A 25961-nucleotide genomic window follows, 5' to 3' on the forward strand; every position below is an offset into this window, starting at 1 on the left:
AGACCCTGATTTGTTATGAAACTGTCCTAAAAAATGACGTTGCTTCAGGACTTAACAAACTTTATTTTCACTGGTTACGCAGTATTTTTCCACAATTCAGCATTTCTTATGTTTTCAACTACTGTAGGATACTTTATTTTTGCTTTTCACTTCAACTTATTTCACATTAACGTCATCAAAAATCAGTGAAAATAAATTCTATACAAAACACCAAAAATGTCCTTTCAGCGAAAATTAATTCCAGCTAAAATAAAGTATTTTACAGTATTCTATTTTAGCACTCTCAATTTGCCATGTTAGCATACACTAACTGAAATTTGAAGTAGCTAATGTGATTTATATTCTATAAGCCACAATAACTATATCACAATGTGTGATTTAAAGAATTCACTATCCAGAATACCATCAGAATAATATGGTATTATTTCATGCATAATAAATTCAAGTATTACATTTTATATGTGGCTAATGATAACTCAATATGGAAAATAACATAATATAATAGTCACCCAATTCTAATGATTGTCATGACCTAGCACTAACTGTGCTATTTAATGTGTAATTGATCTGTCCATAACCAGAAGAAGCTCAGGATCTAGACATTTATACAGTTTTTTTAGTCCCCGTTTGGACTTATGGATTGACCTCTGTGCGTCAGTGTGTCTGTGCATCTGTGCACCCAAACCTATATCTTAGACATGCCTGGACTGATTATATGTAAATTTCACAGATACATCATACATAATATTATACATACATGTATGCACATCAGTTTGTTCCATGATCTGATTCAAGATGACCGGTGGCCATTTTTGTGCTGAAAAATCATCAAAATCAAGCATTTCTGGCATTACGTTTGCAAATGGATTTTGTTAAAACTTGATACATACATTAGACATTATTGGTAAATGGTTCATGATGCACGCCTTTTTAGCTCCGCTGTCGACTTTGTTGAGCGAAGCTTATCATATGAGTGATTGTCCGTCGTCGTCCGTGTCAATGTTTTACTTGTTCGACTTCTTCTTGAAAACTACAAACCTGAATGCTTTGATACTTGGTGTATATGTACCTTGGGTAGACCTCTCTTAGATTTGTTCATTTCATGATAATATCTTCAATTCTCTAATTTTGATGAATATTTTTTTTATTTTTGGTAAAAAGTGATATTTTCGACTTCTTGTTAAAAACCGCAAGTCCAATTGCTTTGATACTACATATATAGGTACTACATGTGGACCTCTCTCAGATTTGTTCATTTCATGATGATATCTTCAATTCTCTAATTTTGATGAATATTTTTTTCATTTTTGGTAAAAAGTGATATTTTCGACTTCTTGTTAAAAACCGCAAGTCCAATTGCTTTGATACTACATATATAGGTACTACATGTGGACCTCTCTCAGATTTGTTCATTTCATGATGATATCTTCAATTCTCTAATTTTGATGAATATTATTGTCATTTTTGGCGAAAAGTGATATTTTGAATTCTTGTTAAAAACATCAAGTTTACATATTGTTAATTTTCTAATGATAACAGTGGAGCTATCTCAGCCGAGAGGCTGCTTGTTGTTTTTCAAATCGGATTCATAATGGCCGACTCATGGCCATTTTGTTTTAATGAATGCAGCTCTAGAGCCATCATTATCTCTGCCATGCTTTGACTGATTATGTTCAAATTTTATATATTCATTGTACATGATAACATCATGTCATAGATATACAGAAGTATTGTGCAGTGACATCCACAGTCAGCTGGCGCACACGTGATAATAACATAAATACGATATTTACTATATGGGAGCCGCCATCTTGAATGACGCATAAAACTAACTTTTTTTCAGATTCCTACAAATCAGGACAAAAATACCAATCTTTCACAAAAATACGGTTCGTTGGGGTTATATTAAGCCAACCGATAACAATATTCGGCCTAATTCGTCGTTTTTGTGTGGAAAATCCCTTGCATACGAACACCTAATTACGCGAAGAACCTAGAACACTTTCCTGGGGGTATTTAAAACTAAAAATTGGCATTCCAGTTCAGCAGCCAATCAGCGACGGCCTAACGCTTAGATGACAATTTCGGTTTCAAATACCCCGGCTTAGTGTTCTATGTTCTTCGCGTAATTAGGTGTTCGTATGCAAGGGGTTTTTCCACACAAAAACGATGAATTAGGCCAAATTTTATGACATCATAAATTTAGTTAATTGTGCAGTGACATCATAAATTTAGTTAATTGTGCAGTGACATCATAAATTTAGTTAATTGTGCAGTGACATCATAAATTTAGTTAATTGTGCAGTGACATCATAGATTTAGTTAATTGTGCAGTGACATCATAAATTTAGTTAATTATGCAGTGACATCATAAATTTAGTTAATTGTGCAGTGACATCATAAATTTAGTTAATTATGCAGTGACATCATAAATTTAGTTAATTGTGCAGTGACATCATAAATTTAGTTAATTATGCAGTGACATCATAAATTTAGTTAATTATGCAGTGACATCATAAATTTAGTTAATTATGCAGTGACATCATGGCGTAGCCCTGTAATACAATCCATAATTATCCCCCTCCTTTTAAAAATGTGAACAATTGAAGTTCAAAGTTAAATAAGGCAAAAATTAATGAATAATATTTGAATTATTGCTGTTAAGATATAACCAGAAAGTACCAGGATGTGTGACCTTCAGGAGGTCAGACTATTAAGTCATTAGTTCTATTGACATCCATGCATTCCTTTGATTGGCTGTTGCTAGGATACCCTCATTATCATAACTGATCTCTAAGCATGTAATTGCATTGTGGATTCAATGTGCATGCATCTTAGATAAATCTTGTCTGAGTCATCACTGCACTGTATGTACAGTGTGAATGTAGACACTCAGGTGTGCATTGCATTATGTGGAATACCAGTACCGGCACCGAACTCTCCTCTGAATCGCACGACTCCACAGAGGAAACTGATCCACAGCCGGTAAGCTTTGGTAATTAATTATTATTGTTTTGCAAATTGTCACAAAATTAAATAGGCATAAAATATTAAATTGAATTTCATTCAATAACGTATTATTATGTCAATTCCATTTCCATAATTTATAATACTGACCTTATAATTTCCTGTGTGACTAATACCACTGAAATGACACCTTGAAAATCTACATAAAGCCAGAAATTAGACTTAGTTTTATAAAAATGATGTCACATTGATTTCCTGTCTTATTGAATGTACAGATGAGATAATACTTGTGTCAAATCAATCAAGGAATAGCATCTTGTTGTCATAGTTACATATTATCTCTCATTTTCCGTTAATTAATTTTTGAATTTTTCAGAAATGCCTTACATTTACTGTTATTTGTATATTATATCAATATCAAATATTTTGTGTCATTTTACCCCCACTTGCCACCAATCAAAGAAATTGAACCAAATTTACCCTAGCTAAGGTACAGTAATACTAAATAATAACTCATCTATACTCTAATAGAATAAAATACATTTAGCAAAAGACAACTATGACAAAATATATAAAAATACAAAAGAAAGAAGTATACTAAATTATATTTTACACAACTTTTTCTCTACCATTCTCTCCTGTCTTGACAATCCATAATTATTAGATGTCTTCATATGAGTGGCAATGATTAGTTAAAAAATAAATAAATATTCATTGCACAAAACGTCAGGTTATATCGAATAACCACCAAGAAATCAGTTATCTCCTACCATTTTCAATGGAAAGCCTTTGATTTGTCAGTTGAAGTCATTGATTGGCCGGTGGAAGTTAATGTTAGGTCGCTGGAGGTCAATAATTTATCACTGGGGTTCATTGGTTGTCAGTTGAAGTCATTGATTGGCCAGTGGAAGTCAATGTTAGGTCGCTGGAGGTCAATAATTTATCACTGGGGTTCAATGGTTGTCAGTTGAAGTCATTGATTGGCCGATAGAAGTCAATGTTATGTCGCTGGAATTCAGTAATTTATCACTGGGGTTCATTGGTTGTCAGTTGAAGTCATTGATTGGCCAGTGGAAGTCAATGTTAGGTCACTGGAGGTCAATAATTTGTCACTGGGGTTCATTGGTTGTCAGTTGAAGTCATTGATTGGCCGGTGGAAGTCATTGGTTGGTTGCTGGGAGTCATTGAATGTTCACTAGAAGTCACTGTTTAGTCACTGGAAGTCATTAATTGGTCGCTGGGAGTCATTGATTGGTCACTGGGAGTCATTGATTGGTCACTGAGAGTCATTGAATAGCCACTGGAAGTCATTGATTGGTTGCTGGGGGTCATTTATTGGTCGATAAGGTAGAGAATTAAAGATATACATGTATATTTCACAGTTAGTGTGATGACATTAAATATTCACTGAGTTTAAATCTGCTAAATTTACAATAAAATAAATTATTATTTCCTTGATAAATGTGTAAATTCCTAATAAACACAAGTGAATCATACAGAACAAGTGAGTGAAGTGATAGGTGAAACGTTTAATTGAAAATTAAATTTAATTACCGGTACATTTCAAATGATAATAGTGATTATTAATAATAAATAAAAATAATCTATTGTGAAAAACTGATATAATTTGATTCTATAAACTACTCAAGTCTGTGTCATCATGGTAACTCATGATAAATTGGTTGTCAATTTAAGTATACCATGCCTGTGTTACTGGATAGTCTGCAGGATACAGTGTTTTTTTATGTCAATGTATTACTTGAGTTGATCTCAAGGTTGAGGTTAAACTGTTGCAGACTCAGTTCCTATGGTATGTTTACTGCCATACTACATGTACATGGCTAATATTAATCTGATAAGGTACATCTCAAGCTTGTATGTCACAATGGTCTTGATAAACATTGATTCATGTGCTCTTCTAATAGTTGCGTTCACGCACAGCTCCTTAGCACAGGCTAAGAGGTCAAATTCCTTAGCCCGTGCTAAGAAAACGTGCGTAAACGCTTAGCACGGGCTAAGGAATGCTAAGTACGGGTTAAATCTGATCCAAATTTAAGACGCGGTCTAGACCTTAGCACGGGCTAACGAATGCTTAGCCCAGGGCTAAGCGCCCTCTGCGGCGACCTTTGGGTGTGAAAATTGTTCCATGTTCGTATAACGACACTATTCCACCAATCATTACTCCGCGCTCACTTCCACACTAATCGGGTCACTGTAGTAGAGCGTACAGCAGCTCCAATCGTAGACAAAATAAATTTGGTTCGCTGTCTACGACATGCATTAATAAAACGCTGTTTTCTGTTACACCGTTGTATACTGTTTATGTTCATCCAAATAAGTGGTCCGTCTTCTTTTGCGTTCCTGTGCACGTCGCTTCAAAATTAGAACGAAACATGCCAGCAGCAGAAATAGAACCTCGCGCGTGTCATCCATTTTTCATTCGTAAATAGCGGCTTACCAAAGGTCACCGACTAATGGCACCCCTTAGCCCGTGCTAACGACTGGCCCTCCCTGTGCGTGGACGCAATTGGGTCTAGCCGAAATGCAAATATGCTAGATAAGCCTAAATCAGCTTAAAACTTAGCCCGTACTTCGTGTACCGTGAACACAACTAATGAAAATCAAGAGTACGAGTTTTGACCTGAGTGCAACGTGTACTAACTACTGTTGAGTCCTTCGATTCATTCTATTCACCAAAGAAATTACCTAGTTAAAGCTTGGTAACGTCTCAGTTTGTACTCGTAGGTCTAAGTGACAGTCAAAGTCGCCATCTTTATTCATATGAGACCCCTATCCTGTGTGACCTCCGACCTTTAAACTTTATATATAATGTCATGTTATGTGCACATGTGTTTGATAGATTGCCATTTTAATTTTAAAAAATTTTGCAATTCAGGATTTGGTTATAAATTCTTTCATTCATTTTAAGCAGTCAACTCCAAAATGAGGTTGGGTAAAATGAGTTCTGTAGAGAGATTTATTTCATGACACAGCATTTGTTAATTAATCAAATTAAGACAAAGCAGAATACAAGAGTTGATATTTCATCGAATGTGATAGTATACTAGTAAAGTCTGACAGGAATAGAAACAATTGAAAATAAATTCTAAAACTCAAACTGCTAAATTATTAATAAATCCTCATTGTTCAAACTTTTAATGCAACTATTTTATGCTTAGGGATTATAGTGAAATCAAATGTTATGAATTTCATCCTTAATCTTATTGCTGTTACCATGGTAACAACATCTGCCTTTTTCAGCTGGAAGCTTCTAAGGTCTATGATTTAATGTACTTTATTTTAAAGGAAAGGTATAGCGAAAATAAGGTGAACCAAATATACCATGTCTCCTATATTTCACATCAGCTCATCAAAAATCAGTGAAAATAAACAAAATTCTTTTTCAGCAAAAATGATCTCAAACTAAAATTAAAAAAGTATTTTACAGTAATGTCTATAATGGGAAAACTACTCACTAAGCAAGCAAAGTTATGTTGATATCTGCTGCAGAATTTTTGAGAAAATCACACAAAATGTAGATGACACAAACAGTAGGAGACAGACAGTGGAAGACACACAGACAGCAGGAGACACACAGACTATAGGTGACAACACAAACAGTAGGAGACACACAGACTGTAGAAGACACACAGACTATAGGATGTCTCCTTTTCCAGCTGAAACAAGAACAAATACAGTTAGTCACACACAGAATGACCCATTCTTACAGGGACCAGAACAGGAAGTCAGTGGAAAACAAAAGATGTTTTCGTTAGCGTGGGGGAAAACAGAGGTGTTAATCTGAAAATTCATTGTCTTTTCCTGTTTGTGATTGGGCCTGGCAACGTTTGGGGGATCGTGACGTAGCTCCGACTGTGAGAATACATTATTTATAAGCTACCACCCCTCTCTACAATTGGTATATTCCTCCATTGTGTCTTGCATATTAATGAGTTTGAACATCAACAAAACACATGTGTACTGTACACAGTGAGTGTCTGTGTTTATAACAGGATAACATGGTAGCTATGAATTCTGACAATTCACAGTATTGCCAGGTAGGTTGTAAATGGTTGTGTGTTTTTTATTTGAACTGTAAGCATTGTTGAATGAGTCACTGCCGTTCACCGCTATTAACACAGTCAGTACAGCTGACATGTAAGCTAAGACTCAACCATATTTTAGACCCAATCTGTTCTCATAACAACACTTAATTAGGCCCCAAAATAGGGATGTAATTGACATCTGTATATTTTTATCTCTATGCTGGTTGAATTCAAGGACATCTTTTATTTACAATGGCAGCTACAGGGACTTCTCTATTTGTACAGTCGCAACACATATTTTCCAGAAAATCTAAACTCTAATATTTTCTGGAAATATTTATTTTAGATATTATCGATGCAACAAACCCATTTCTGTCATTTTTATTTATTTATTCATACATTCATTCATTCTATTTCTAGTTATTTTCAAAATAAGGTCTTATTAACAAAAAAATTCTTTGTTCTTGCAAACACAATTTATAATCTATTATTGGTTCACATTGGAACAATAAATTTCATTATTATTATTATAATAAATATATAAATTCATTGGCAATTGAATCTGGCAATCAACGTCATTTGAAAACATTCCAGCATTATTTTTAATTTATGGAAATCTCTAGTTTTCAGATGTGAATTTTATAAATATTTATAAATAAATCATGTGAACAGGTTTCTTGTGTCACAAATATTCCCATTATTATTGAAAACATTGCACTGCATTATGGGAGTCACATGACATATACTGTACAAGGTTTTTATTTCAACTGTATAAGGTTTTTATTTTAACTGTACAAGGTTTTTATTTTAACTGTACAAGGTTTTTATTTTAACACTGTTAATTAAAACCAAATGACGATATACTGTGAGCCGATTTATTTTCGTGAGAGACAGTGTTTTGCGAAAAATGTGAAATTTTATAGTAGTTCTAGGACACAGTGTTAGCAACTTTTGTGAAAACATTGTCTTGACAAAGCCATAATATCTAGCAGTGAAAATTCAGAAAATAGTCCAGTTTATAATCAGAAGATTTGTACAAAAAAAAGTCAAAACAATTTTGAGTAAAAACTGGAAATTGACCCAAATTTTCTCTGTTGGCTCCAAAATTAGGTTTCATTTCTTAAAATATTGAAGAATATAAGAAAAAAGTCCAGACAAATTTGGACGATTCACAGTAAGCAAGGTTAACAACATGAAATTGCCTACAAGTAAATTGAGTAATGAATTATTTATTTCCTTTCTAGTATTACCTATAAGGGCCTTGCATACTGTCTGATTACTGTGTGCTATGGACTATCACTTCATTCATTTATTTCTTTCAAACAACCATGACCTTGACCTTGGGAGTATTATAAGACCTTGTCCCACAGTCAAAGTTTAAAGGGGCACTTCCAGTTAAGCCTAATCTCACAACAAATTTACTTTCTAGATTAAAATTACAATGGACAACAAAAGATAGATTAACATTGTAAACAACATAAACAATAATGTCCCATGATTCTTTGATGCAATCCCTTGGCTTGAAAGGTTCCCTTTTAAGGGCTGTCTCTTTTGACATTGGTATCTTCTTCTTTGATCTACCATGTTTGTGCTTTCGTAATTTGCCAGGCATTGTGAACAGTGATACTGAAGTGCAGCTGAATGTCAAAATCCTTTTCATTATAAAGTGGGTATCCTCCAAATTATTTGTTGTGATCTGTGAGTGGCTGAGTTGAATCGCAAACAATCAATAGATCGTGAGACATATCATATGTTTTTATTATATTTCTTCAAATTCTAAACATAATTTCATTCTGTATCTTACACTGTTATTTGGATAATTTGCTACAGATTCAGTAAATCACCCCCCCCCCAAAAAAACCTTAAAATTTGCCATGAACATGAGGTGCTACCCCAATAATGAGGTGCTACCCCAATAATGAGGAGATAAACTGTGAAATTAATTCACTGAGGTCCTACAAAATGTCTTCATAAATATCATAGAATCATCGAATTATGAGAATTCAGCAATTTAAAATAAATTGTAAATTTTAATATGCATGTGGCTATCATCTCTTTGTTATTCATAACCAATATTTGATGACTTATTTAGATGAATTTACAAAAGATTGATAAATTGGTTAGTGGTTTAGTAGTCACCAAATAGTGTCAATACAATTTGTTTAACAATAGGTATTGTAATACAATGATGTAAAGAGGTCAGAGGTCAGTAAGTCATTTGTTGTCATGAAATAGTTGCTGTTAATAAAGCCTAAAAAAGAGAGTTTGTAAATGATTAGCAAAATGATAAAATAGATGATGTCATAACAGAAAAGGTTTTGCTTCGAAAAATTACTTGGTGACTTGTTTTTTTTTTTCAATACGACATAAATTTATTATTCATTTTAATAAGACGGTCGTTGTGATGCGCTATGTTCGATATTTGGCTTGTTACATGAAATTTGCACATATACTGCATGACGACTAGCCTGACGAAGTCGCGTGAGTTGCACCCTCCGCGGTGCTCCAAACCTAACACACGCCTGACAGAACCATCAATGATTTTTGTCAGTACCAATCAAATTGCAGGAACATCAGATAGTGACAGCCATCAAAGAGTAACCATTCACAGCAGAGTTTATTTGTTTGTTGACATAATTTGTGATAAGGTACCAGAAATTTCCGTCCAATGTTTATTATCTTGTTGAAAACGGTTCATAATTTTTGCCGACAATGCAAGCTCGGCTTTGATTGTGGTTGTCACCATGACGACCAAAATGAATATTCATTGAAACTTATTGCAAGAAGGCGTGATCTTTGTGCATTAGCAGCATTGATCCTGCTGACAAGACCTACACTATTCTATCAGGCGAGGGCGCCACTCACACCTACATATTAGGCGAGGGCCTACTCACACCTACATATCAAGCTACACAACCCCTTTTAAAGTTTATTTGAATACACAAAACATTCTCTGAAATAAAAAAAATAACAATTTCCTATTTTATCGTATGTGGCACAGTTTAAAGGTACTCTAAATTGAAAAGAAAAATATTTTGTGTCTATGATTGACTTCTTCAGAAGTGCTGAGTAAAGTTCAACTACTGTAAAATACTTTTTTAGCTGAAATTAATTTTTGCTGAAAGGATTTTTTGGTTGTTTTGTATGGAATTTATTTTCACTGATTTTTGACGAGTTGAATGTAAAATATAGAAAACAAGGTATATTTGCTGTATTTGATTTTCCCTGTGTCGCTCATTTCTATTTACGCAATCAAACCCCTACTGACTATGTTTGATTGATACGTACAAACTGGAATCGCTTCAAAGCCGGGGAGTTCACTTCTCATTAAATCTTCACTGCATGTAACCAAATATAGTTATGAAAGCTTATAAACCTTTGATAATATTATTGACTAGACTTGGTACGTTTACTTCCCCCACCAATTGTGCATTTATACGGTTGGGGGACGAATAAGAGCCAATTCAGAACATCTTTCGCAATCACCTGAGAATTGATATATTTTTTAATATTTGAGAATCAAGATGGTAACAACTCCTTGATATCGAAGACTCTCGCTAACCACCCCAATTACTTGGCTTTCTGTCAAGACCTTACATTCTTTATGCAACATGTATGATTGGAGAAAACAAGTAAGAATGCAACAAACAATATGTGCCAATTGCTGCTAATCAGTAACAAGGCTGCAATTCATACATCAGCACTTTCTACACAAAAATTATATTGATTCATGTTTTGAATGGAATATAATTTGATGGAGCTGGAGGCTCTGATGTGTTTACACTCAGGGCCAAGTCAGGCCTAGTCTTATTGGAGCTCAACCCTAAGACTATTATTGGAGCCAAACTTGGCTCAAGCCAGTGCACTTACAACATGATTTTTGCTCAAGTCGTTGAACTCTGATAAAATCCTGTCACGTAAATGACCTGCTTTGTATCTACTGGTAATTCAAACAAAAGTAGATATTTGTAATTTTTATTATTATAAATTTCATTTTCATATTACACTTCACTGAACAATGGTGGTTAAATATACAGTCAAAACATACAGTAAAAAAAAAATCAGTAACTTTCTTTGCAACAATAAGTCGTAAGCTTGCGCTTGATAATAAAGTTGAGCTAGGGGGTCGACCATATCAAATCATGGAAGGTGGCCAGAAGATTTGCTGAAATAAGGTTTGCAAGCTTGACACAGAGAGATAAAATGGTAGTCAGATTCAAAAAATACATTGCAGCCACACCTGAGTAGTCCCTAGGCAAAATCCTAATTCCACAAACTGGGGCAACAATTGAAAATGCCTGCAAGCCATATGTTTTCTGAATGTTCTTGTTGTCACGGTAATTGATTATGACACCTTTGAATGACCCTGTGTTGGTACTCAAGGTTTAGAACAGTGGTATCTTGAGCATAAAGTATCGTAAAAATAATATTACATAATTTAAATTTCATAGGGTATGACACCAATGTAATAATTGAATGTGATCAGCCTTATTGAGAAGCTGGTGAGATAGGTCAAATCATTTTGTACAAATTAAATTCTAAACCAAAGTTTGTGGCGTAATTCATTCAAGTGCTAAAGTCACAACATGGGTCTCTCTTGTCTAGCGTTGTTGATCTTAGAGGATCTTTTAAAAGTTTAAAATCAACAGCAATGTTACCATGGTTTTTTGGGACAATCATTAGGAATGATAATTTTGTAAGTCTGAAATTTGAATAATGAGCAAAGTGACATCAGAGTTAAGTTGGCTTTTAATGCTCATTAGTAAGTATTCACACATGTTTTCTTAGTACGAGGTAAGAGGTTAAATACCTTAGCCTGTGCTAAGAAAACATACACAAAAGCTTAGCACAGGCTAAGTACAGTTAAAGTCCTAATATAAACCTCATACATAATAGTAACCGCACCCCCAATTTCTAAGTAATGCTAAGTATGGATTAAATCTGCTGTTCCTTAGCATGGGCTAACAAAGTGTGGCTGAATGCTCAGTTCGGGCTAAGTACCCAAAACGCCATTGTATTCGATGTTCGTTTGAAAGTTTTACTATTATATTCATAACTATTCATTTTGATATGCCATTTCCGAAATGACATTCAACAAGAGCATATCTAAGATATTGTTTTTGGGGGGGTTGGGGTGGTGGGGTGGATTGTGAAGTGACAATGAGACTCTGCTACTTCCTGTTATTCTGCAATCTGAATTCTCTAAATTTGCTTTGGTATTGTTTTATAACTGTAGAACTAACATGTATATCTTCCTAGTTACTGGACTGAGTAGTCATAGTTAAACTGAAGATTTTTGCATATTTTTAACAAGTTTGGGTGTTTCTTAGCCTGTGCTAACCACTTTCTTCCCATGAACACAATTGGGTCTATCCGATATGCAAATGAATTAGTTTAAATCTAAGCCTGTACTTTATAGTGTGTTTTTCCCATAGTGCATATTATGTATCTGTATTGGAGAATACACTATGGTTCAGGTGTAACATTTAGCCAGCTTAGCTTCCTGTTAAAATATGTCAAGTCAAGGGACACCATGAAAAGTGTTCTAAACCATTCTGTCAAGATGAAACAAACTTGATTTTTACGTTGCAAACCAAAGAAATAATATTTTTTTTCTATCAACACATGCTGTGGTCAAAACCTTGTAAAGCAAGTCAATTCTATGTGTACGTCTACGGTAATACATAATCATTTGCATGATGTTTTGATTCTTCCGGTGTTCTTAATTCATTGCAGTCAGTTTTTGTTTCCATTAATTAAAAGCCTAAATTAGAGTCAAACCATTGAAAACAAATCTTAGGTGGACATAATTTTAGAGAACTAAAAATGACACAATTTTGTGATCTTAATAGCAATTTGATTGGAAAAAATGATTAGAAGGATGAATTTTTTTATGATCAATAGTACGGACAACAAAAAACAAAACTGTTTATGGTATTTACAGTTCTATGTTTATTTGAAAAAAAATAGAAGTGGATGTAAAACAAGAGTAACAAATGTGGGTTCAGTATCATTCCATTGGTTTGTTGTATTACTTGTAGTGAAGATTACTTTCCCGATTTCATTGAATATTCATTCTATATTTATAAGTTGTCCCATGAAATGGGAAAAACTTTGGTACAGAATATGCCATGTAATGTCTGGTGAGAACACTTTACATGTGTTTGGTACAGAATATGCCATGTAATGTCTGGTGAGGACACTTTACATGTGATGTATACTAGATGAGTAATATATAATTCATTTTGACCTCAGTTATTATGTAAGCGGTTTCCTGTGGTCTTCTACCTGAAATACAATGATATCCTGTGGTCTCTTCAGGGATGGACCAATAAAAAAACTGGGGTTGATTGAACATATTGGCACAGAAAAACTTCATGAAAAAAAATCTATAGGAAAAGATCTGCATGGCTAGAACTTAATAAAGAATATTTCAAACAGTGGGAAAAAAATTACATCAAATTCATTGCGGAAAGAAATTACTCCAAACCAAGTTTTTCTGCCATGTCATTGTGATTACATTGTGATTAAAACATAAACAGTGATTTACATTGTGATTAAAACATAAACAGTGAAATCAGCTAAATTGGAAAAACAAAGTGAAAAAAACACCTTAGAGCAATTCAATGTGAAGCACCCCCCCCCCCGAGTTTCTAATGGTCCACCCCTAAAGTGGTGATTTGTAAACAATACGTGATTACAGGTGAGCTAAGCCATTAGACTCAGACAGTGTTTTGTTTTAGACTCACTTGATTGTTCAATTGCCATGATGATTGATTCACTCATAGTTCTGGATGTTTTTACTTCGGTGAGATCAAAGTGCAGCTCTTTCATTGATTATAGTATAATAGGTTTATATCCTTGAAATTACAATGGGTCAGTTGGAGGCGTCATACTGTGTGGGGGTCAATGGTAGGCGTCATTATTGTGGATTCATTTGTGTCCGGTCTCTCAAACCAATGACAGCCAACACTACTCTGTCGTCTTATTTATGTCTTTGGTAACTAAACACATGTACTCGCTGGAAGACCCTGTGATTTCACGCCGAGGAATTTCCTCACACTTGAAAGTAAGATGACAATTTTATTTTTGTTTAATTATGTAGATTGCTCAGTACATGGTTTAATCTTTAAAACTTGTTTTTATCACAGTGTGTACAACGTTCTACGCATTGAATTCCTTTAACGTATTTTTCTTTTATTTTGTCCGTTTCCCTGAATTTAGATGATTTACCTGTATTTGTTTCAATCACAATATTAACAGTGATTTGTGAAAACTGTAATTAGTTTTTCACTCTCTGTAATCATATGTCCACATGCAGCATAGTTTATCCAATCGTCTAGTTTTTAAGTGAGAGAAAAAAATCAAAAATCCTCATGTACAAATTAAATATATATATATATATATATATATATATATATATATATATATATATATATATATATATATATATATATATATATATATATATATATAATGTTTTTGTTATTTTAAAATCTAAAAAACTTGTATTTTATTCAAACTATGCGAATGTTTTGACCGATCTAGAAGGGTGTACATACCGTGCTGTCTCTGATTGTTGTACGAATCCATTCAGATGTAATTCATAAATCTTGACAAATTACAGTACGGTTCCCGCATAACTTAACTAGTTGGATTTAGGTTTAAAACCCAATAGCTTTGAAAACTGTCATGTATCTAAAATGTGTATTTACTACTAATTCAAAATTATTGATTGCAATGAAAATTGTTCACTTTAAAAGTTTTTATTTGTGTCTGAACTGTACTGTACATGATAATGGAATAGATGACATACATTGTACATATACATTGTACTTATAGGGTTCGACATTGAGTCATGTGCACCTGTCTTAGAACAGCAGATTTTAAATGGGACAGGTAAATATACAAATTGGGTATCCCTGTGGACAAGTGAACACACATATAACATTCCTAATAACGGGCTAAATGGAGCCTTTAGAGATGTTACAACATACATGTATATAAAAAAACTATGAACCAAAAATAACTTTTTAGCTCCGCTGTCGACTTTGTCAAGCGGAGCTTATCATATGAGTGATTGTCCGTCGTCGTCGTCCATGTCAATGTTTTACTTTTGCGACTTCTTCTTGAAAACTACAAGCCTAAATGCTTTGATACTTGGTGTATATGTACCTTGGGTAGACCTCTCTTAGGTTTGTTCATTTCATGTTGATATCTTCAATTCTATAATTTTGATGAATATTTTTGTCATTTTTGGTAACAAGTGATATTTGCGACTTCTTGTTAAAAACCACAAGTCCAATTGCTTTGATATTACATATATAGGTACTACATGTGGACCTCTCTCAGATTTGTTCATTTTGTAATGATATCTTTAATTCTCTAATTTTGGTGAATATTTTTGTCATTTTTGGTCAAAAGTGATATTTTTGACTTCTGGTTAAAAACGGCAAGTCCAGTTGCTTTGATATTACATATATAGGTACTACATGTGGACCTCTCTCAGATTTGTTCATTTTGTAATGATATCTTTAATTCTCTAATTTTGGTGAATATTTTTGGTAAAAAGTGATATTTTCGACTTCTTGTTAAAAACCGCAAGTCCAATTGCTTTGATATTACATATATAGGTACTACATGTAGACCTCTCTCAGATTTGTTCATTTTGTAATGATGTCTTTAATTCTCTAATTTTGGTGAATATTTTTGTCATTTTTGGTAAAAAGTGATATTTTCCACTTTTTGTTAAAAACCGCAAGTCCAATTGCTTTTATATTACATGTATAGGTACTACATGTGGACCTCTCTCAGATTTGTTCATTTTGTAATGATATCTTTAATTCTCTAATTTTGATGAATATTTTTGTAATTTTTGGTAAAAAGTGATATTTTTGAATTCTTGTTGAAAACAGCAAGTCCCATTGCTTGATACTATACATATTGTTCATTTTCTAATGATATCTTCTGTTCTTTTATTGAAATGTGCATTGCTAACAGCGGAGCTATCTCAGCCGACAGACTGCTTGTTTAAATAATAGATTTCAATTTATTTTGCCAAGAACAGGTATATTATCAATTGGGACAGGCACTTATATTTTCCAACCTGTATAGACAACTTTTAATTTCAACCGCTGTCATAAGACTTAGCAGTAGATAGTAGTTATGTGGAAGACTGCCATAGAACGTGACTGATATTTACCTGAGTAATATGGAAGACTGCCATAGAACGTGACCAATATTTACCTGAGTAATATGGAAGACTGCCATAGAACGTGACTGATATTTACCTTGTAATATGGAAGACTGCCCTAGAACGTGACCGATATTTACCTGAGTAATATGGAAGACTGCTATAGAACGTGACCGATATTTACCTGAGTAATATGGAAGACTGCCCTAGAACGTGACCGATATTTACCTGAGTAATATGGAAGACTGCCCTAGAACGTGACCGATATTTACCTGAGTAATATGGAAGACTGCTATAGAACGTGACCGATATTTATCTGAGTAATATGGAAGACTGCCCTAGAACGTGACCGATATTTACCTGAGTAATATGGAAGACTGCCATAGAACGTGACCAATATTTACCTGAGTAATATGGAAGACTGCCCTAGAACATGACCGATATTTACCTGAGTAATATGGAAGACTGCCCTAGAACGTGACCGATATTTACCTGAGTAATATGGAAGACTGCTATAGAACGTGACCGATATTTATCTGAGTAATATGGAAGACTGCCCTAGAACGTGACCGATATTTACCTGAGTAATATGGAAGACTGCCATAGAACATGACCGATATTTACCTGAGTAATATGGAAGACTGCCCTAGAACGTGACCGATATTTACCTGAGTAATATGGAAGACTGCTATAGAACGTGACCGATATTTATCTGAGTAATATGGAAGACTGCCCTAGAACGTGACCGATATTTACCTGAGTAATATGGAAGACTGCCATAGAACGTGACCAATATTTACCTGAGTAATATGGAAGACTGCCCTAGAACATGACCGATATTTACCTGAGTAATATGGAAGACTGCCATAGAACGTGACCGATATTTACCTGAGTAATATGGAAGACTGCCATAGAACGTGACCGATATTTACCTGAGTAATATGGAAGACTGCCCTAGAACGTGTCCGATATTTACCTGAGTAGTATGGAAGACTGCCATAGAACGTGACCGATATTTACCTGAGTAATAAGAAGACTGCTATAGAACGTGACCGATATTTACCTGAGTAATATGGAAAACTGCCATAGAACGTGACTGATATTTACCTGAGTAATATGGAAGACTGTTCTAGAACGTGACTGATATTTACCTGAGTAATATGGAAAACTGCCATAGAACGTGACTGATATTTACCTGAGTAATATGGAAGACTGTTCTAGAACGTGACTGATATTTACCTGAGTAATATGGAAGACTACCCTAGAACGTGACTGATATTTACCTGAGTAATATGGAAGACTGCTATAGAACGTGACCGATATTTACCTGAGTAATATGGAAAACTGCCATAGAACGTGACCAATATTTACCTGAGTATTATGGAAGACTGCCCTAGAACGTGACTGATATTTACCTGAGAAACGTGGAAGACTGTTCTAGAACGTGACCGATATTTACCTGAATAATATGGAAGACTGCCACAGAACGTGACCAATATTTACCTGAATAATATGGAAGACTGCCATAGAACGTGACTGATATTTACCTGAGAAACGTGGAAGACTGTTCTAGAACGTGACCGATATTTACCTGAATAATATGGAAGACTGTCACAGAACGTGACCAATATTTACCTGAGTAATATGGAAGACTGTTCTAGAACGTAACCGATATTTACCTGAGTAATATGGAAGAATGCCATAAAACGTGACTGATATTTACCTGAGTAATATGGAAGGCTGCCATAGAATGGAACTGATATTTACCTGAGTAATATGGAAGAATGCCATAGAACGTGACTGATATTTACCTGAGTAATATGGAAGGCTGCCATAGAATGGAACTGATATTTACCTGAGTAATGTGGAAGGCTGCCATAGAACATGACCGATATTTACCTGAGTAATGTGGAAGGTTGCCATAGGACGTGATCAATATTTGCCTTAGTAATGTTGGGGGTTGCCTTGGAACGTGACTGATATTTACCTGAGCAATGTGTAAGGTATTCAAGTGTCTGTGATTTAACAAATACTGCTAATGATGAGAGGCAGATTGGAATGTTTGGATTGTAGGTAATAAATCACTGTACTCTCACTGCACTCACAAACCTTTGGTAAAAAAACAAATTTAAAAGAATGTGAATTGAAAATAAAAATATGTGAAATCCAAATTTCACTGAAAATACCTATTTAAGGTTGTTGCAAAAACAATATTATTTATATTCATTTTGCTATTATGATTATTTGCTAGAATATTTTTCCCAGTTATTGCATGCATGGTTATATAACCATGACAACACTAATACTGATTTAATATGAAAAATGATTGAATCTTACTTGTATGACCTTTTTGTGTCATTTAAGTATAGTTTTTAAAGACATTTTACCTTTCTTTGCAATGAACACAGACCCATGTTTGTACATGTATGTTTATTTCTTTAATTAAAAATAAATTTGATTTGAAGTTATACATTTATACATGATTTGTATGAAATAAAAAACAAGTTCAGAAATTCACTTAAAGATAGTAACTTTTAAACTTAGAAACATTTCAAATTATTAACTTGATACTGTAAAATACTTTATTCTCGATTGGAATTAATTTTCGCTGAAGAAATTATTCAGTAAAAATAAAATCATGGGAATATACCCTTTTCCCTATATTTCACGTTCAACTCGACAAAAATCAGTGAACATAAATTCCATACAAAACAACCCAAAAAGTCTTTTCAGTGAAAATTAAAGTATTTTACAGTACCATCAGTACCCCAGGAAGATCTTCTCTAATTGTAATGAGTTGATTTACATTGCCCTTTAAAAGGTGACATTTCTGGAATACCTTGTCTATATGAGATGATGGGAAAGTGACTTGTTATTGTTGCTGTCTGTATAAGTAGTACTTTGATATATTGTTATGGGTTTAAATCTATTTCAGTTCACTTTTGGCAATGTATTGTTGCATGTCAATTTTAAAATAGGTGACAATGTTATAGAACTGACTCCATTTGTTTGTTTGCATGAGTTTTTTAGCTCCGCTGTCGACTTTGTCGAGCGGAGCTTATCATATCCGTGTCAATGTTTTACTTTTTCGACTTCTTCTTGAAAACTACAAGCCTGAATGCTTTGATACTTGGTGTATATGTACCTTGGGTAGACCTCTCTCAGATTTGTTCATTTCATGATGATATCTTCAATTTTCTAATTTTGGTGAATATTTTTGTCATTTTTGGTAAAAAGTGATATTTTCGACTTCTTGTTAAAACCGCAAGTCCAATTGCTTTGATATTACATATATAGGTACTACATGTGGACCACTCTCAGATTTGTTCATTTTGTAATGATATCGTCAATTCTCTAGTTTTGGTGAATATTTTTGTCATTTTTGGTAAAAAGTGATATTTTTGAATTCTTGTTAAAAACCGCAAGTCCAATTGCTTCGATATTACATATATAGGTACTACATGTGGACCTCTCTCAGATTTGTTCATTTTGTAATGATATCTTTAATTCTCTAATTTTGGTGAATATTTTTGTCATTTTTGGTAAAAAGTGATATTTTCTTCTTGTTAAAAACCACAATCATTTATGGTGAAAAATGATATTTTTGAATTCTTGTTGAAAACAGCAAGTCCCATTGCATTGATACTATCCATATTGTTCATTTTCTAATGATATCTTCTGTTCTTTAATTGAAATGTGCATCACTAACAGCGGAGCTATCTCAGTCGAGAGGCTGCTTGTCATAACAATAAGGTACATCATTAGATGCAGGAGGTAAAAGTAGGGTACTTCATTTTTGTAAGTCACTATGATATAATATTTAAATAATAACACATGCTTGTGAGGGCAATATCACGATTTGTTGCCTGCCCAAGGGATGGTGGTCATGACCATAATATTGATGATGCCAGAGACGAAGGCAAGGGCATCGTCAATATCATGGTCATGACCAACAGCCAACAGCCTGAGGGCAGAAAACATACCGAATAACCATATGTTATTTATTTGATCACTCTCCAGATAAAAATGTCTGGGTGCCATGGAAGTGACTGGAATTACTTTCTCACTAAAGTACCACATTTACTATTCACAAGCAACATGGCTTTCACACAGTTTTCTGTTAGCATCAGCATGGAGCACATAGAAATGCTCACAGCAACCCCGGCAACGTTTCAGTGTATAGTGACCACCCAGTGTACAGTCAAAATAAGTTTGATAACAAGTTCAAATTGACCATCTGCAAAATTTAGTAACCAATACAAACACACTGGTCACCAGAATTTACTGTTTTACAAATGCCTAATAAATTACTGTGAAATACTTTATTTTAGCTGGAATTAATTTTTGCTGAAAAACTTTATGGGTGTTTTGTATGGAATTTATTTTCACTGATTTTTGATGTGAGACATAGAAAAAAAAGTATATTTGCTGGATTTTATTTTTACTGAAGCATCCCTTCAGCAAAAATAAATTCTAAGCGGAAATAAAGTATTCTACAGTACACTGAAAATCAACTCAATGAAATCTAATAACATACAATTTTGTAAGCATTTTGTGACTACCTTAACTCAGATTCATCAATATGCACACCCTTCCCATGGGCTGCATTTTGTGATGTCTCTTTATCACATTAATTCATTTGGTTATTTTTAGCTCTGCTGCTGATCATATGAATGATTGTCCATCGTCTGTGTCAACTTTTTACTTTTTCGACTTCTCCTTGAAAACTACAATTCTTATTGTTTTGATAATTGGTGTATATATGTATGTACCTTAGGCAGACCTCTCTTAGATTTGTTCATTTTGTATCTTTGATATCTTTAATTCTCTAATTTTGATGAATATTTTTGTATTTTTTTGTAAAAAGTGATATTTTTGACTTTTTGTTGAAATCCACAAGTCTGATTGCTTTGATGTTATACATGTAGGTACCTCAGATAGACCTCTCTTAGATTTGTTCATTTTCTAATGATATCTTGAATTCTTTAATTGAAACATGCATTGCTAACAGCAGAGATATCTCAGCCAAGATGCTGCTTGTTTATACCTATACTGGACTTTCTTGTAAACCGAGAACACATATATTCATCTACATGGATGAGTCGTGTGTTATTCCTGTTTCCGGAATGATTAATCACACTCCAAAAACTTATCATTGTCATGCAGAATTTGGATCCATCCAGATACCGGTCCGGATACAAATCCGGATACATTGTGCATGTTTATGGATAGGCGGTGATTTTCTACAACATTTCTCATAAATCATAACCATTTCTGTTTCTGAGGATAACTCAAAACCTGTGTGATGTATGCAGTCACCAACTATCTTCGATTGTCTTCATGGATATAGTGGTTCTATCCTCCAATCATGCCGTGCAATACTTAGTACCTGTAAAGTTATTTTAGATATGTTCTGTGTTCCATAAATCACAGTGCTGGCCGGACGCTATGTTATGTTATGGAGTGTTAAACGTGCTGTGTATACTGCTAAGCAGACAAAGGAACAAATAAACAGGAAGCCTTGAACTGATAGTAAATGTACAATACTACATTAGGGTGTGGATACCCTGCAGTGATTTGTCATAGGAAACTCTAAATACCGGTAGTCACGCTCCGAGCATAACTCAACATCTAGATAAGCTGACTTAAAAAAAGTATATCTTACTTTCTTGACTACCATATACATACTGAATTGAATAATCTACTACAATATTCTCATAATATTGGTCAATTCTTTATTGAATAAGTTGAAATTATTGATGCTCATTTTAAAACTTATAGAAGTATTCATAATATAATTATGGTGAAAAAAAAAAAGTATCATAATCACTCTGTAAATGGGTTCTACTAGGATTGCATACAAAAATCTTGATCATAAAAATGTTACTTATAGCTCTGCTGTCGACTTTGTCGAGCGGAGCTTATCATATGAGTGATTGTCCGTCACTGTCTGGCGTCCGTCGTCCGTGTCAATGTTTTACTTTTTTGACTTCTTCGTGAAAACTACAAGCCTGAATGCTTTGATACTTGGTGTATATGTACCTTTGGTAGACCTCTCTAATTAATTATGGACAGACTTTATTTTTTCTACAGCCTGCATCACCAACTTAGTTAATACCGTAACCAACGGTAACAATAAGTTTATAGATTTATCTTCTGCAGTGAGTTTAAAATACATTATAATATATCGTCACATGCCGACAAATTTGTTGGTGGAGTCAGTTAACATACTATTAACATTTACGTGACATTTACGTGATGGTTTCATTTTTCACAAAACCTCAGATAAAAATATCTGGTTTGTTGCTATTGTCTGTAAGTGTTGTTCTTCTGGAGTCAACTTTTATTAAATTACACTTTTGATATTATTATTAACTGCTTTTTGTAAATTCTGAACAGTAACCAATATTTCATGATTGACAGGTCAGTTGTAGCTCCACTGTGTGGTTGTCCATCATTGGCATTCACATCAACTTTTACTTTTTCAACTTCTTGAAAACTGCAAGTCCAATTGCTTTGATAGTATACATATAGGTACTACAGGTAGACCTCACTCAGATTTGTTTATTTTCTAATGACAGTGGAGCTCTCTCAGCCAAGAGGATGCTTGTTTGTCTTTGTTATTGTTTTTTATGGAGGTTTTGTTATATCATTTCACAAGATAATTTCAATTGAGTATTATATTTTCTTTTTGAATATTTTTTGCTTATGTGACTAGTAGCTTCACAAGTGTTATAGTTTGGCTATAGAGGGCGCCCTGTCACTAACTCTGCCTTACCACATATAGTATTCAGAGGCATGGGGGAACCAGAATTGTAACATGCAGGAGTTTTATTAGGATTATTTTTAAGTGAAATTATTAATAGAAAGCATTTAGTATGAATCACCGGAATCACGTATATTCGGCCTTGACCCCATTCTGTTTATTGTGGTAATTTGAAGACTGTACATGCTTTTAATCGTACTAAACTAAAAAGTAAAAATTGAAGCGAGAGTGTCGTCACCAGCACACGTGCGGGAATTAAGTCCTGAAAACGCAAAGGCTCATGGGTAGACATTTGTAAACAATGACACGCTATGGCCATCTGACGCATGCAGGTGACGACTCTCCCGCTTTAAAAGTATTTATGAAAGCAAAGCCAACTGATAGACGACTGAAAACCAGCTCTGTCTTTACCAATTATTATTTATTAATTTTTCATTATTTTAAACCAAAATGAATATTTATTTATTTGTTGTAGTTACATTTGGCGGCACTAGCATCCTTAAAAGGTGAGATTATCGAGTTGACAAACAGACTGTCCCATGTGACTACAGAGAGAGACTCATTGGATAGAAAGCTTGCTAAAGCCCAGGTAAGTGATTGGTTGATATAAGGTCACATGTTATTATTTGTAGCTCCACGAAAAAACTTCCCAATGGAGAGTGAGATGTGCTTATAGTTGATAAAATATCTTGAATATATAGTGTAAGGGGTGTTGATAGTTGATAGAATATCTTGAATATATAGAGTGAGGGGTGTTGATAGAATATCTTGAATATATAGTGTGAGAGGTGTTAATAGTTGATGGAATATCTTGAATATATAGTGTGAGGGGTGTTGATAGTTGATGGAATATCTTGAATATATAGTGTGAGGGGTGTTGATAGTTGATGGAATATCTTGAATATATAGTGTGAGAGGTGTTGATAGTTGATAGAATATCTTGAATATATAGTGTGAGGGGTGTTGATAGTTGATAGAATATTTTGAATATATAGTGTGAGGGGTGTTGATAGTTGATGGAATATCTTGAATATATAGTGTGAGGGGTGTTAATAGTTGATAGAATATCTTGAATATATAGTGTGAGGGGTGTTGATAGTTGATAGAATATATAGTGTGAGGGGTGTTGATAGTTGATAGAATATATAGTGTGAGGGGTGTTGATAGTTGATAGAATATCTTGAATATATAGTGTGAGGGGTGTTGATAGTTGATGGAATGTCTTGAATACATAGTGTGAGGGGTGTTGATAGTTGATAGAATATCTTGAATATATAGTGTGAGGGGTGTTGATAGTTGATGGAATATCTTGAATATATAGTGTGAGGGGTGTTGATAGTTGATAGAATATCTTGAATATATAGTGTGAGGGGTGTTGATAGTTGATGGAATGTCTTGAATATATAGTGTGAGGGGTGTTGATAGTTGATAGAATATCTTGAATATATAGTGTAAGGGGTGTTGATAGTTGATGGAATATCTTGAATATATAGAGTGAGGGGTGTTGATAGAATATCTTGAATATATAGTGTGAGAGGTGTTGATAGTTGATGGAATATCTTGAATATATAGTGTGAGGGGTGTTGATAGTTGATAGAATATCTTGAATATATAGTGTGAGGGGTGTTGATAGTTGATGGAATGTCTTGAATATATAGTGTGAGGGGTGTTGATAGTTGATGGAATATCTTGAATATATAGTGTGAGGGGTGTTGATAGTTGATGGAATGTCTTGAATACATAGTGTGAGGGGTGTTGATAGTTGATAGAATATCTTGAATATATAGTGTGAGGGGTGTTGATAGTTGATGGAATATCTTGAATATATAGTGTGAGGGGTGTTGATAGTTGATAGAATATCTTGAATATATAGTGTGAGGGGTGTTGATAGTTGATGGAATGTCTTGAATATATAGTGTGAGGGGTGTTGATAGTTGATAGAATATCTTGAATATATAGTGTAAGGGGTGTTGATAGTTGATAGAATATCTTGAATATATAGAGTGAGGGGTGTTGATAGAATATCTTGAATATATAGTGTGAGAGGTGTTGATAGTTGATGGAATATCTTGAATATATAGTGTGAGGGATGTTGATAGTTGATAGAATATCTTGAATATATAGTGTGAGGGGTGTTGATAGTTGATGGAATGTCTTGAATATATAGTGTGAGGGGTGTTGATAGTTGATGGAATATCTTGAATATATAGTGTGAGGGGTGTTGATAGTTGATGGAATATCTTGAATATATAGTGTGAGGGGTGTTGATAGTTGATGGAATATCTTGAATATATAGTGTGAGAGGTGTTGATAGTTGATGGAATATCTTGAATATATAGTGTGAGGGGTGTTAATAGTTGATAGAATATCTTGAATATATAGTGTGAGGGGTGTTGATAGTTGATAGAATATATAGTGTGAGGGGTGTTGATAGTTGATAGAATATCTTGAATATATAGTGTGAGGGGTGTTGATAGAATATCTTGAATATATAGTGTGAGAGGTGTTGATAGTTGATGGAATATCTTGAATATATAGTGTGAGGGATGTTGATAGTTGATAGAATATCTTGAATATATAGTGTGAGGGGTGTTGATAGTTGATGGAATGTCTTGAATATATAGTGTGAGGGGTGTTGATAGTTGATGGAATATCTTGAATATATAGTGTGAGGGGTGTTGATAGTTGATGGAATATCTTGAATATATAGTGTGAGGGGTGAATATATAGTGTGATAGTTTTGCTTGGAATTTGGTTTGCTAGTTTTGCAAAATAAATTCAGTGAAAATACTTTTTTTTCACCACTTTAGAACTATAGCTGGATTTATTATGGGATAGCAGATCTCACTGCTATTGTCTACTGTGGATATATTATGGGATAGCAGAGCTCATTGCTATTATCTACTGTGGATATATTATGGGATAGCAGAGCTCACTGCTAATGTCTACTGTAGATATATTATGGGATAGCAGAGCTCACTGCTATTGT

General features: G+C 34.0%; 1 protein-coding gene across 5 annotated transcripts in view; it reads left to right on the forward strand.

Annotated features, from left to right (window-relative positions):
• LOC102802512 (colorectal mutant cancer protein-like) overlaps nucleotides 1–25961 on the forward strand; it is a 126012-nt gene that overhangs the window by 67134 nt on the left and 32917 nt on the right. For 2 of the 5 annotated variants that reach the window (XM_085494591.1, XM_085494594.1), the window contains one exon: nucleotides 23448–23561. In XM_085494591.1, the coding sequence (XP_085350717.1) occupies nucleotides 23448–23561 (114 nt within the window). Of the gene's footprint in view, nucleotides 1–2883; nucleotides 2986–6924; nucleotides 7026–13954; nucleotides 14083–23447; nucleotides 23562–25961 lie in introns of those variants that run through there. The other 3 variants (XM_085494593.1, XM_085494595.1, XM_085494592.1) reach the window with 3 other exon arrangements.

The sequence above is a fragment of the Saccoglossus kowalevskii genome, chromosome 20 (assembly GCF_978046115.1).
Source record: "Saccoglossus kowalevskii chromosome 20, keSacKowa6.1, whole genome shotgun sequence".
Taxonomy (NCBI): domain Eukaryota; kingdom Metazoa; phylum Hemichordata; class Enteropneusta; family Harrimaniidae; genus Saccoglossus; species Saccoglossus kowalevskii.